General features: G+C 37.3%; 1 protein-coding gene across 1 annotated transcript; it reads left to right on the forward strand.

Annotated features, from left to right (window-relative positions):
* Positions 1-895: 895 nt before the first annotated feature.
* lrrc3 (leucine rich repeat containing 3) lies at positions 896-1,804 on the forward strand. Its single transcript, XM_087804176.1, has one exon. It carries the CDS (start codon positions 1,010-1,012, stop codon positions 1,778-1,780), a length of 771 nt encoding a protein of 256 aa, XP_087660302.1. The 5' UTR covers positions 896-1,009; the 3' UTR covers positions 1,781-1,804.
* The last annotated feature ends 10,554 nt before the right edge of the window (positions 1,805-12,358 follow it).

A 12,358-nucleotide genomic window follows, 5' to 3' on the forward strand; every position in this document is an offset into this window, starting at 1 on the left:
GAAGTCCACTCAGGTTTCAGTAATCACATCCCAAGGTTTGCTGATCGAATCATAGGATGAGGCCAAACGGGTTTATGAGATTTACCGAGGATTAAGTTAATGATCTGCAATGATTGTCTTAAAATACAAAAAAAAATCATCAGTCATTGCGTCTTGACCACTGACTTGTAATAACACTAATAGTCTGATGTCATAAAATGTCTTTGGAATTAAAGTTTTTGATCGCATTAGATACATTGCAATAGCCTTAGCATTAGCATTATTAGCATTTCAATAAATCCCAAATTGAGTTTAGTTTCTCTTAAGCCTGTTAGCAATATTAACTTTACCGACTGTCATCTTAGGAATCTGACTTAAGGCTGTGAACTTAAAGAATAGACATCGTAGACATGGTTTAAAGTTGCAACAACTTTACTTGCAAGGAGAGTTTAATACAGAACCTTCTTGAAGAACGTCCTGTTTCACTCTGAAGCAAGAACTGTTTCGGTTGCATCTTTATACTCTGTCGTAAGTTGTTGATTATGCGAGAGACAAGAAGGACAAACACAGACAAGAATGAATTCAAGATGGTCTTAAAAGAAAAGAATAGTGTTTTTCCTGACGGCTAATCGAAGTAAAACCCAACACTCAACACAAACGACTATTATTTCCTATCACGACAAACTCTTTAAATACAGTGATACTATAAAAACGTTGACATATTGATCATATCTAAGCATCGTTAGCATTTTAGCTGTAATCTTCATTAAGTTTAGCATTATAGTTATGTTAGCATAATGTGGGAATTTAGCAATAGCCAAAAACACAGACCAGTTTCCTCTAGTCATAATGTTACGGTTAAATAATGATTTGTTTATTTCAGGTCTTCACGTGAACATCAGTGTCAGGCATCTGGAACAATGTTCAGGATTTACCCCTCAGGTGCTCTGAGACCCTTCAGGGGTCTGGTCTGAGATCTGGATCCATCAGATGTTGGACTCTGATGGAATTATGAGACATTTGACTCGACATGACTCCAGAGTCGTTCGGGCGTGTTATGAGTAGATGTTTGCTGCTGTGGCTCTTCGGATTCCTGGTGGTCCCGGTGACCGGCTGCCCCGCTGGATGTCACTGCCTGGAGAAGAACGGACTCTCGGTGGTCCAGTGCACATCTCGCAACCTTGAGCAGATTCCGGAAGACCTTCCCCGGGACACGGTGGTCCTGCTGCTGGCCTTCAACCGCATCACCCACATCCCCAACCAAGCGTTCAAGGAGTTGAACTACCTCCAGGAGCTGGACCTGTCCCACAACGTGATCGAGACGGTGGACGCCGGGGCCTTCAAGGGCGTCTCGGACAGCCTGGCGTTCCTCAACCTGGCGGACAACCACATCCACGGCGTCCCCAAGGAGGCGTTCGCTCGCCTCGGCGCCAGGATCAGCCTCTCCAACAACCCGTGGCACTGCGAGTGTTCCCTGCAGGAGGTCCTGCGGGAGCTCCAGCTGGACCCGGAGACCGTCAACCAGGTCTTCTGCCACACGGCCGTGCAGGAGGAGTTCGCGGGCAAGCCCGTCATCCAGGTGCTGGACTCCGGGATCAACTTCTGCAACTTCCACCACAAGACGACGGACGTGGCGATGTTCGTGACCATGTTCGGCTGGTTCGCCATGGTCATCGCCTACGTCATCTACTACGTGCGGCACAATCAGGAGGACGCGAGGAGACACCTGGAGTACCTGAAGAGCCTCCCCAGCAGCTCCCAGATCAGCAAGGACTTCGACACCATCAGCACAGTTCTCTAGTCGTTTTTTACGTCTAAGATTGACGACGATAGATTTATTTGAAAAAAGAAGAATTAAAAAAGTTTTGGGGGAAGAAAAATATATTCTGACTTTTCCTGTGAATTTGTGTCTTTTTCCATTTTCTTAAGTTAAGAAATACATTAATATAATATCTGAATTAATCAAACGAGTTTTATATTTAAATTCATAGATTTATATGAATCAAAATATGACATTTTTTGCTCATGGTTTTTAATACAATTTATTTTAAATCAATCGATTTTTTTTTTTAATTCAATACAAACATAATTTATTTGGTGATTGATATGATTTTATTTTACATTAAATAGGCTTGAAAATGGTGAAATAATTACTTGATTTTTTTCACTTCAAAAAAATATATATATTAAAAATATATATTTTTTAATCAGGTATTCATTTAAATTGAGTGACTTTTTATATAGAAAATGAACGAAATTCTTTCAAAAATCAATATTTTGATTATACGTTAATTTATTAATTCATTATAAATGAATAAAAATACATGTATTGTTTTAAACTAAATTTATCATCTACATCATACAGATACAGATTTCAAAATTAAAAAATGACAAAGTTATGCTAAATTAAAAATAAATCAGATAACTATGAACAATATACAATCCTTTTTATATATTTTATATAAATGGGATTTAAAATGTCAGATTTAAAAAAAAAAAAAATTTAAACATGATAGTCTTGATTTTTTTTCATGATGGTAAAAGTCAAAAAGTCAAAATCACGAGATCTATTCATTACAAATGTTTCGGTTGCATCTTTATACTCCATCGTAAGTAGGTTCCTTTTTTTTTGTTATAAAATAACAAGTTTCTTCTTTCAAGATGTTTCCAGGTGTCAATAAATTGACAAATTTGACTGAAATGACCATTTTGTGTGTGCGTGTGTGTGTGTTTGTGTGTGTGTGTTTGTGTGTGTGTGTGTGTTTGTGTGTGTGAACCAAAGTTCCAGTGATATAACATGTTTGTGCTTCAACTCTCCCTCCATCATCCTTTCAATAAGAAAGTTAATGAGCCAGAAAATGAACCTGTTTTCCTTCCAAGAATCTCCTCCTCAATCCTGGGAATCAGAATCAGTTTCCGACGAAGTTTTAAATCTCTTTAATGATATTGATCCGATTCTACCACGAAAATATGTGTTCAACTTTCTGTCTACGTGCCTTTTTACACACTGACTCACTGTGTTGACCCTTAAATCAAATCTTAAATCGTGTTTTTAATTATATACCTTGATGTGATGTCGGTATCCCAGCTACCCAGGGTCACACATTGTAATAACATGCCTGTGGCGGAGATTAAAGGGCTGAAATAATTCATTTTTGTGGTGATTGTATCGTTTGTTTTGTGTGATAATGTGTAACTGATGAAAAAGCTTCTAATAAAAAAAAACAAATTGTTCCCAAGTTCCTCTCGTCCTTACCTTACCTTACCTTACCTTACCTGAACTTGAAATCACAGAAACATTTGTTTTCTTCTCTAAAAGCAGATTTGATGAAACAATCCGTCGCATCTGGACAGTCAAGGATTCCGTGGCGGTTCTTGTGCAGAAGTGATGTCTTCATTAATGGACGCTCGGTCGTGGACGTAGATTCGTCCGCTGAGGTCAATAAAGATTATTACTCCGATGTTTTTCCGCCTGCATTATTGTTCCGAAGCACAGAGTCGCTGTTAGTCGAGTTAAATTTGCTTTTTTTCTACTTTGCTTTTAGGTCTTTGAAGAGAGTTTGTCTGCTTTAAAGCTTTTCATTAGAGAGAGGGAATAACTTTTCTTTTCCCTGAACCCGTGGAGCGTCACTGTGATGTCCAGCTAAAAAGAAAGAAGAGAAAACAATAATAACATTGAGGAAAAAAGGCAGAAAAACAGAAGAGAAAAAAAATATACATATTGTTATGTTATTGCATTAGAAAATATATTATTAATATAAATTATAAACCATATTTTTTCCAATAAGTTAATATATTGAGGGGAAAAAAACTATTCAATACATATTTTATTTTATTTTAAGGGGCAATAAATACTCTTGCACGAAAATAAACTAATTAAAAAAGGGGAAAATAGTCATAAAACATATTAAATACTACAGTTAAATTTTAAATATTCATATATTAAATGATGATGAGACAAAAGTAAGAAACAGAAAAGAGAAAAGATTGAAAGTATAAATTGTTAATATTAATATAATTATCAAGTGTAAATATTCAATCAAATTTAACTAAAATTGACATACATAATAAACTAACATTTATTTACTTTTTTTTGTTGGACAAAAAATATGCAAAAAAGAAAAAATGAACAAGAAATACACAAAAAAATGAAAACGGTTGAAATGAAGTGCTAAAACAAACAAAAAAAAACACTCACTAATTATAAATACAGTTGGAATAAAGTAAAGTAAAAATGATAATTGGGAAGAGCCTGAGTTAAAGTATGTTTATCAAATCTTTTCATCAATGCTTGTGTGGGAAAGTAACGCAGGAGTAAATATGTCTTCGTCTCAAGTACGATCTCTGAAGGAGCGAGCTAACGTCGACCTTGAGGACAATATCTTATTTTGAATAAGATAAATAATGACTTATTAAACTGGGACGAAGCTATAACAGCGAACTAACAGCTCTGTGCTTCAGAAAGGATCCAGACACATGTAAACTCTGTGTTGTTCTTACTTGTACAAGTAAAACCAGATCTGATTTATATTCTTTGTTTAAGTTACAGCATGAAAACAGATTCCTTATCTGACCATAATCATTTGAAACAAATGTATCAACTCTCAGAAACATTTTTTTGATAACAATAACACCATGAATACTGAACAAAGTGTTTTCAAGTTTTCTTCAGTTTAATTGATCCGTCACTTTATATTTTTTCCAAGCCGTAGTCAGGTGGTCATAATCATGACGATCACGCTTGTTTTCACTAATCAAGCTCGACACGTGTAATTAAGTGAAGCTATTTAGGAAAGAAGCAGCAGCTGGAAGATTCTTCCGGGGAAGAGAGGAGGAGAGACGAGAGCGAAACAAGAGTTGATCATTAAAAGAGAAAGAAAGTGGAAAAAGAAAAAGAAAATGTTCTCCCTTAAGACGATTTCTTTTGAAGCATCTGTTTTCATGTTAGTATTTTTTTTTGTTGTACTTGCTATTCTTTTCTGTTTTTTTTTTTTCGTGCAATTCTTTTTTTGGTTCTATTTTTGGTTCTTTATCTGATTTTTTCATCATAACTTTTACTAATTTTTTTTTCTTCGAGTCCCATTTTTTTCTGTTTGACTTGATAAATATTTTTTTGTTTTTGTGCATATTTTCCTCCTGGTTTCTGTTATCATGATTTTTTTTGTGTCGTTTTACATTCTTACTTTTTTTCTTTTGTTTTTCCTGCCGATTTTTTGATGATAATTTAATTTTTTCTTCCAAATAATTTTTGTTTTTCATGCAATTTTCAAGTTTTTCCTGCTAACTATTCCATTTTCCATGCAAATTATTTTTATATTCCTGTCTTTTTTATGCTAATTATTTTTCATTATTTTTTGTGAAGTATGCTTCATTTTTTCGTCCGAATTCTTTTCGTTTTTCATGCAATTTTCCAGCTTTTCTTGCTATCTATTCTGTTTTCCATGCACATTATTTTTGTATACCTGTCTTTATTTTTTTAATGCTAATTATTTTCATTATTTCTTGCCAAGTATCTTTCAGTTTTTCGTCAAAATTCTTTTTGTTTTTTTCATGCTATTTTCCAGTTTTTCTTGCTTATCATTATACAGTTTTTTTCGTGCTAATTATTGATGTTTTGAGAAATGTGTGAAACCAGGTTTGGGGGCCAAATTTGGCACCTTTTATGTGGCCCTCCAGAGTTTAAAACTAAATTAGTCAAAAAGCAAAATGTTGTTTGAGCTTCAGCACAAGTGGATTGTGAAAAAAAAACAACCAAAACTTAACTTTTCTACCTTAAAAAAACATTTTTTCAATTAGAGGTTTATTAAGCCTCCAATAATAATAATAATAATAATAATACATTTAAACTTTTATTTATCAACAAGTTCAACTAAATCTTTTGTGACATAAATAAATATTTATTGTCGTCTATTTTCAGTCTTTTCAAGTCTTCCATCAAAAATAAAGAAACAGTCAAGAAAGTCGTCCTTTAACTGGAGCTAACGATGCTATGCTAAGTAACGACACGACCAGGACTGAGTACGAGAGGTGTCTCTTGTTGTTGTCCTCGCCGTGACATCCCTTCTTCTCTCTGGCTTTATCTCCCCCCGCGGAGCCGTGTGGGGGTGTCGTGACCCCACGACTGTCGCGGCAGCAGCAGGTTTTAAGGAAGCGTTATTGTGGCGATAAAAGCTAAGAGTTGTTAGAAGCGACTCTCAGGTGTGAGATTCACGAGCCTCTGGAGACGAGAGTTGACGTCAACACATGGAGCGGAAATTGTTATTTGAGAACTCATTTCCATTTTTCTTCATCGGATATTGCTTTTATTTAATGCATGTTTTGTCTTATATCCGGTTTAGATCCAGAACTCTGAGAACCATCGCTGTAAACGGGTCCAAACACTTACTTTTTAAACATTAATTCTCTCTTTATTCATCTCAAAATGAATCCTGGTTAACTTTTTTTTCAAATCTATCTCCATAAACAGTGAATCTTTAATCGGTTTTTCAAGTTTTCGATGAATCTCTTGATGAAAAGGTCGAAGTAAGACAAAGAAAAGTGATTAAAACTCGTAATGATGGATTCAGTCCGGTCTGGTCAGTGTTATCTTTCCGCCGCCGCCTGCCTTTGACGAATCCGTCGCTCGATCGTCTGCTAATGTCTGTTATGATTTAGGAGATTGTGCTCATCAGTTATCGTCTGCATGCAAAGTAGAGAAAAAGAAGAAAAAGTCGTTAAAAATCTCATGAAACAATCTCCAGGTTTTGACGACAGCAAAGCAACTTATTACAGGTGAAGGTTTTTTTTAATAATCATAAACTATGGAAGTGTCAGAGGAATTTCATTTTTTTCATGCAATTTCATTTACTTTTTTCGTGCAGCTTTTTCTATGTTTTTATTTTCTTTTGCATTTTTCCTGCTAATTTTTGCTAAAATACAGCTAAAATAAGCTTGTTAGCTTCACTCGTCGTTTTAGTTTTTCATTTTTTTGTGATCATTTGTTGTCCTTTTGTTCATATTCATTTATTACACTTTTTAGCCATTTTTTTTGCTCAATAATTTTCTGTTTTTCCTGATATATATTATTTTTCTTGTTTACAAGTTAGTTCCTTTTCTGTTTTTCAGGCTAATTTATTTTCTATTTTTACTGCCTATTATTTGACTGTTTTTCCACAAACTACTCAGCAAAATAGCAAAAATAAAGAACAAAAAAATCACAAGGGAGCAACTCAAATTTGATTGTAAAAAATGTCACGGAGAACATGAATTAAAAAAATGAATAAATACATTATATTGTCTTTTTATTCATACTGATTTATTACAATTTTTTTGTGTGTCATTTTGGGGGGTTTTTCATGCATATTTATCTTCTGTTTTTCCTGCTAATGATTGTTTATCTTGTTTTCAAGAAAGTTGCTTTTCTTTTTTTTCATTAATTTTTTTCTGTTCCTTTTGCTTTTCTTGGAAACAACTATTATTTATTTTTTTCCTGCGCATTATTGTACTGTTTTGGTGTTTATTGCTTTTCCTTTTTCCTGCTTTACATTTTTCCTTTTTCGTGATGATTTTTCTGGGATTCTTCATGTCAATTATTGTTCTATTTTTTCGTGATAATTTGTTTCCTTGTTCTTTCAATTGTTTTACTTTCTCCTGAAAGTTTTATTTTATTTCTTTGTTTATTGTATTCAATTTTTGATCCAACATGTAGCTACAATACAGTGTGACACGCTGAGTCTGGTTCTAAATGAGGTTTCTGCCTGTTAAATGGTACCTTTTCCTCGCCACTGTCGCTCACTGTGATTGGCTGGAACCTCATTTTTCTCTTCTCTCATCCAGTGTAATTGAAACTATGAAGTATCTTCAGACAATCCTCTTATGATTTGTCACTTTCAATATCAAGTCTCTTTATTTGCTTCTCAAATGAATTGTGGGAATTACGGCAAAGCTGTTGCAGCTGTCGCTGAAAATCCGATCTTGATTATAGACGCGATGGTTTTTCCCTGCGGTCGTCCTCCTGTGAACGTTCACCTCACACTCCGGAGGCATTCGTGACGCTGCTCTCAGATTGAATCTGTATTTCAAGTGCTGATACCGTCGCAGGCAGCTGGCGAGTCCAGGAGCTCCTAAATAGAAACATATATACACATCTCTGCAGATTCACGACCGACATCACCGCGGCGCTGGTCGTTTGTCTGCGACGAGACAATCGTCCCCGAATCGTGCTGCTTGTCCTTAAGACGCCTCTTCAGGCACGAGTCCATAAATCTGCAGGTTTGTTTCGTCGCTGCAGCTTCAGATCACTGATGGATCAAAGAGCCACTTCCTTCGTACGGACTGTCCAACACAACACAAGGGATACCACAAACACATTTGTTTTCAGGTCACCTTAACCCAGAGACAACACAAGGGATACCAAAAAAACATTTATTTTCGGGTCTTTGGGTCACCTTGACCCATAGACAATACAAGGGATACCACAGACACATTGGTTTTCGGGCCTTCGGGTCACCTTTACCCAGAGACAACACAAGGATACCAAAAACACATTTGTTTTCAGGTCTTCGGGTCACCTTGACCCAAAGACAACTCAAGGGATAAGACAAGCACATTTGCTTTCAGGCTTTCAGGTCACCTTGACCCTGAGACAACACAAGAGATACCACAAAAAAAAAATGTTTTCAGGCCTTCTGGTCACATTGACCCAGAGACAACACAAGGGATACAACAAACACATTATTTTCGGGCCATCGGGTCACCTTGACCCAGAGACAACACAAGGGACACCTCAAACACATTTCTTTTTGGGTCTTTGGGTAACCTTGACCCAGAGACAACACAAAGGACACCACAAAAACATTTGTTTTCAGGGCCTTCGGGTCACCTTGACCCAGAGACAACACAAGGGATACCACAGACACATTTGTTTTCGGGACATTTGGTCACCTTGACCCAGAGATCACACAAGGGCTAAATAGCCTAAAGAAAACTGTCAAGAACTGTCATAAAATAATATTTTTGAGTCATAAAAAGTGAACTTTATAATAAAAACAAAACAAATACAGTAACAAGGTAAAATAAATACCATAAATATTGTGAAAAATATTTAAAACCTGGCGTCAAAACGTTTTACCTTAAACTGGGCGACACTGAGACTGGATGTTTCTGGAGGTTCCTGCTCCAGATGGCTCGACGTCTGACCCGACATGTTCCCCCCAAAAATAAAATAAATAAGGTTGAGTGCTTTCGTGAGAATTCATGGAGGTGCTGGAGGTGAAGGGCGAGTGTTCACCTTGTGGCCGCTGATGGAACACCAGAGGGCGCCGTCAGTGACACTGCTGTGCTGGTCGTGACGCCTGGAACCGTTGTCTGGACGACAGAACCATACTTTATAAAAACCTCACGTGAAACTGTGCAGAAATAATACTACAAACATGATCCTTTTACTAGATAAATCCCTTATACAAACATTCAATAATTTACTTGAAAAAAAATACTTTTTCTCATGAAAAAAACCTTTAAAAACACGTTGTAACCTCCAGACTCGTCCTGCTTCTTCCCAAAGCCTCCTGAATCATCTCCCTTCGCGGTGAAATCGTCGCCGATGTCGTGGTTATTAATGGCTGCTCGTGTTCTCACGTCCTCGCCGTGACTTTGTCTGACGCTCTGTCAGCTCCGGTTATTGACTGTCCGTCACAAACGGACAAAAATAAAACACCCCTATTGTTTGTCCTCCAGGATCAATCTGTGGCCTTGGTAAAAATATTTTATTTCCAGGATGACATTTGTTTACGTGCCTTTGGGTCACCTTGACCCAGAGAAAACACAAGGGATACCACAAACACATTTGTTATCAGGCTTTCGGATCACTTTGACCCAGAGACAACACAAGGGATACCACAGAAACATTTGTTTTCAGGTCTTCGTGTCACCTTGACCCAGAGACAACACAAGGGATACCACAGAAACATTTGTTTTCAGGCCTTTGGGTCACCTTGACCCAGAGACAACACAAGGGATACCACAGACACATTTCTTTTCAGGCCTTCGGGTCACCTTGACCCAGAGACAACACAAGGGATACCACAGACACATTTGTTTTCAGGTCTTCGTGTCACCTTGACCCAGAGACAACAAAAGGGATACCACAGACACATTTGTTTTCGAGCCTTGGGTCACTTTGACCCAGAGACAACACAAGGGATACCACAGACACATTTGTTTTCAGGTCTTCGTGTCACCTTGACCCAGAGACAACAAAAGGGATACCACAGACACATTTGTTTTCGAGCCTTCGGGTCACTTTGACCCAGAGACAACACAAGGGATACCACAGACACATTTGTTTTCAGGTCTTCGTGTCACCTTGACCCAGAGACAACAAAAGGGATACCACAGACACATTTGTTTTCGAGCCTTCGGGTCACTTTGACCCAGAGACAACACAAGGGATACCACAGACACATTTTTTTCCACGCCTTTGGGTCACCTTGACCCTGAGACAACACAAGGTATACCACAAACACATTTGTTATCAGGCTTTCGGGTCACTTTGACCCAGAGGCAACACTTGGGATACCACAAACACATTTGTTTTCACGCCTTTGGGTCACCCTGACCCTGAGACAACACAAGGTATACCGCAAACACATTTGTTATCAGGCTTTCGGATCACTTTGACCCAGAGACAACACAAGGGCTAAATAGCCTGAAGAAAAAGAAAACTGGCAAGAACTGTCATGAAATAATATTTAAAGATCTAAAGAATATATATACTTCCAGGATGACTTTGACACGTGTTGTTTATTCTTCCTGTGAGTCTAGAAGGTAATTTTTAAATTAGTGCCTGAAGTTATTGGCTATAAATTAACTTGAGTCGTTTCCTTGAAATCTACACCCGTAGAAACTCAAAGGTGTGTCGCGGCAAATATCTCAATAACGTTTTTAAAACCACCACGACATTGCCATAGTAATTAATGTGACTTTTTAATTAAAGTTGTAAAGAAATATTTTTGCTTTTGTCAAAATGTTTCACTTTCAAAGTACAAAATACACTGAACAAAAATATAAACACTTTTGTTTTTGCAGATTTACTCAACGATCAAAAGTTTAAGATCTGAATTAAATGTTTATTTCTTTACAATTTGCTATCTTGATGCTGGTAGCTACCACAGAAATGCTGCACTTTAGGAGGTGACAGTGAAACATTTCTGTAGTAGCTACTAGCTTAAAGCTACTAGCTTGATGCTAGTAGCTACTACAGAAATGCTGCGCATTAGGAGGCGCCAGGGTGAAACATTTCTTTAGTAGCCACTTGCTTACTGCTACTAGCTTGATGCTCGTAGCTACTACAAAAATGCTGAGCTTTAGAAGGCGACAAAGTGCAGCATTTCTGTAGTAATAACTTGCTTAGTGCTACTAGCTTGATGCTAGTAGCTACTACAGAAATGCTGCACTTAAGGAGGCGACATTGAAACATTTATGTAGGTGCTACTAGCTTAATGCTACTAGCTTGATGCTAGTAGCTACTACAGAAATGCTGCGCTTTCTGAGGAGACAGAGTGAAACATATCTGTAGTAACGACTAGCTTAATGCTACTAACTTGATGCTAGTAGCCACTACAAAAATGATGCACTTAAGGAGGCGACAGTGAAACATTTATATAGGTGCTACTACCTTATTGCTACTAGCGTGATGCTAGTAGCTACTACAGAAATGCTGCACTTTATGAGGCGACAGAGTGAAACATTTCTGTAGTTGCCACTAGCTTAATGCTACTAGCTTAATGCTAGTAGCTACTACAGAAATGCTGCACTTTAGATGGCGACTAAGTGCAGCATTTCTGTAGAAACTAATAGATTAATGCTACTAGCTTGATGCTAGTAGCTACTACAGAAATGCTGCGCTTTAGGAGGCGACAAAGTGCAGCATTTCTGTAGTAGCTACTAGCTTAATGCTACTAACCTGATGCTAGTAGCTACTACAGAAATGCCGATCTTGTGGAGGCGACAAAGCACAGTTTTTAATACACATGTGGAGGCGACAAAGTGCAGTTTTTAATACACATGATGCATATTCCTGTGAATTAAACGTGAAATATATTCATGCATTGCTATTTTTTCCTTCTTTTTAAACACTTTCCCAAAGCAAAGAACCAATAACCAGAATTCTAATCACAGCAAAACAACGGTGCAAGTCATAAACGGCGCAGCTTCGTGTGCAGAAAAACACATCGCTGTGTATTTGTTCTCTGATTGGATTAAGTGAAGACGGAAAACGTCGTCACACGTTCTCAGGGCGAGAGAGAAGGAGCAGATTTCAGGAAATAGTCCCAGAAGATGAGACTGTTTATGTGCGGAGAGAAGCATTACTGTATCTAATCTGAGGCAAATTGATCCCAGA

The sequence above is a fragment of the Callionymus lyra genome, chromosome 12 (assembly GCF_982586985.1).
Source record: "Callionymus lyra chromosome 12, fCalLyr1.hap1.1, whole genome shotgun sequence".
In the NCBI taxonomy this organism is placed as follows: domain Eukaryota; kingdom Metazoa; phylum Chordata; class Actinopteri; order Syngnathiformes; family Callionymidae; genus Callionymus; species Callionymus lyra.

What these genes read in the sequence shown, in the direction of transcription:
- lrrc3 (XM_087804176.1), top strand. Translation starts at nt 1,010, where the DNA reads ATGACTCCAGAGTCGTTCGGGCGTGTTATGAGTAGATGTTTGCTGCTG.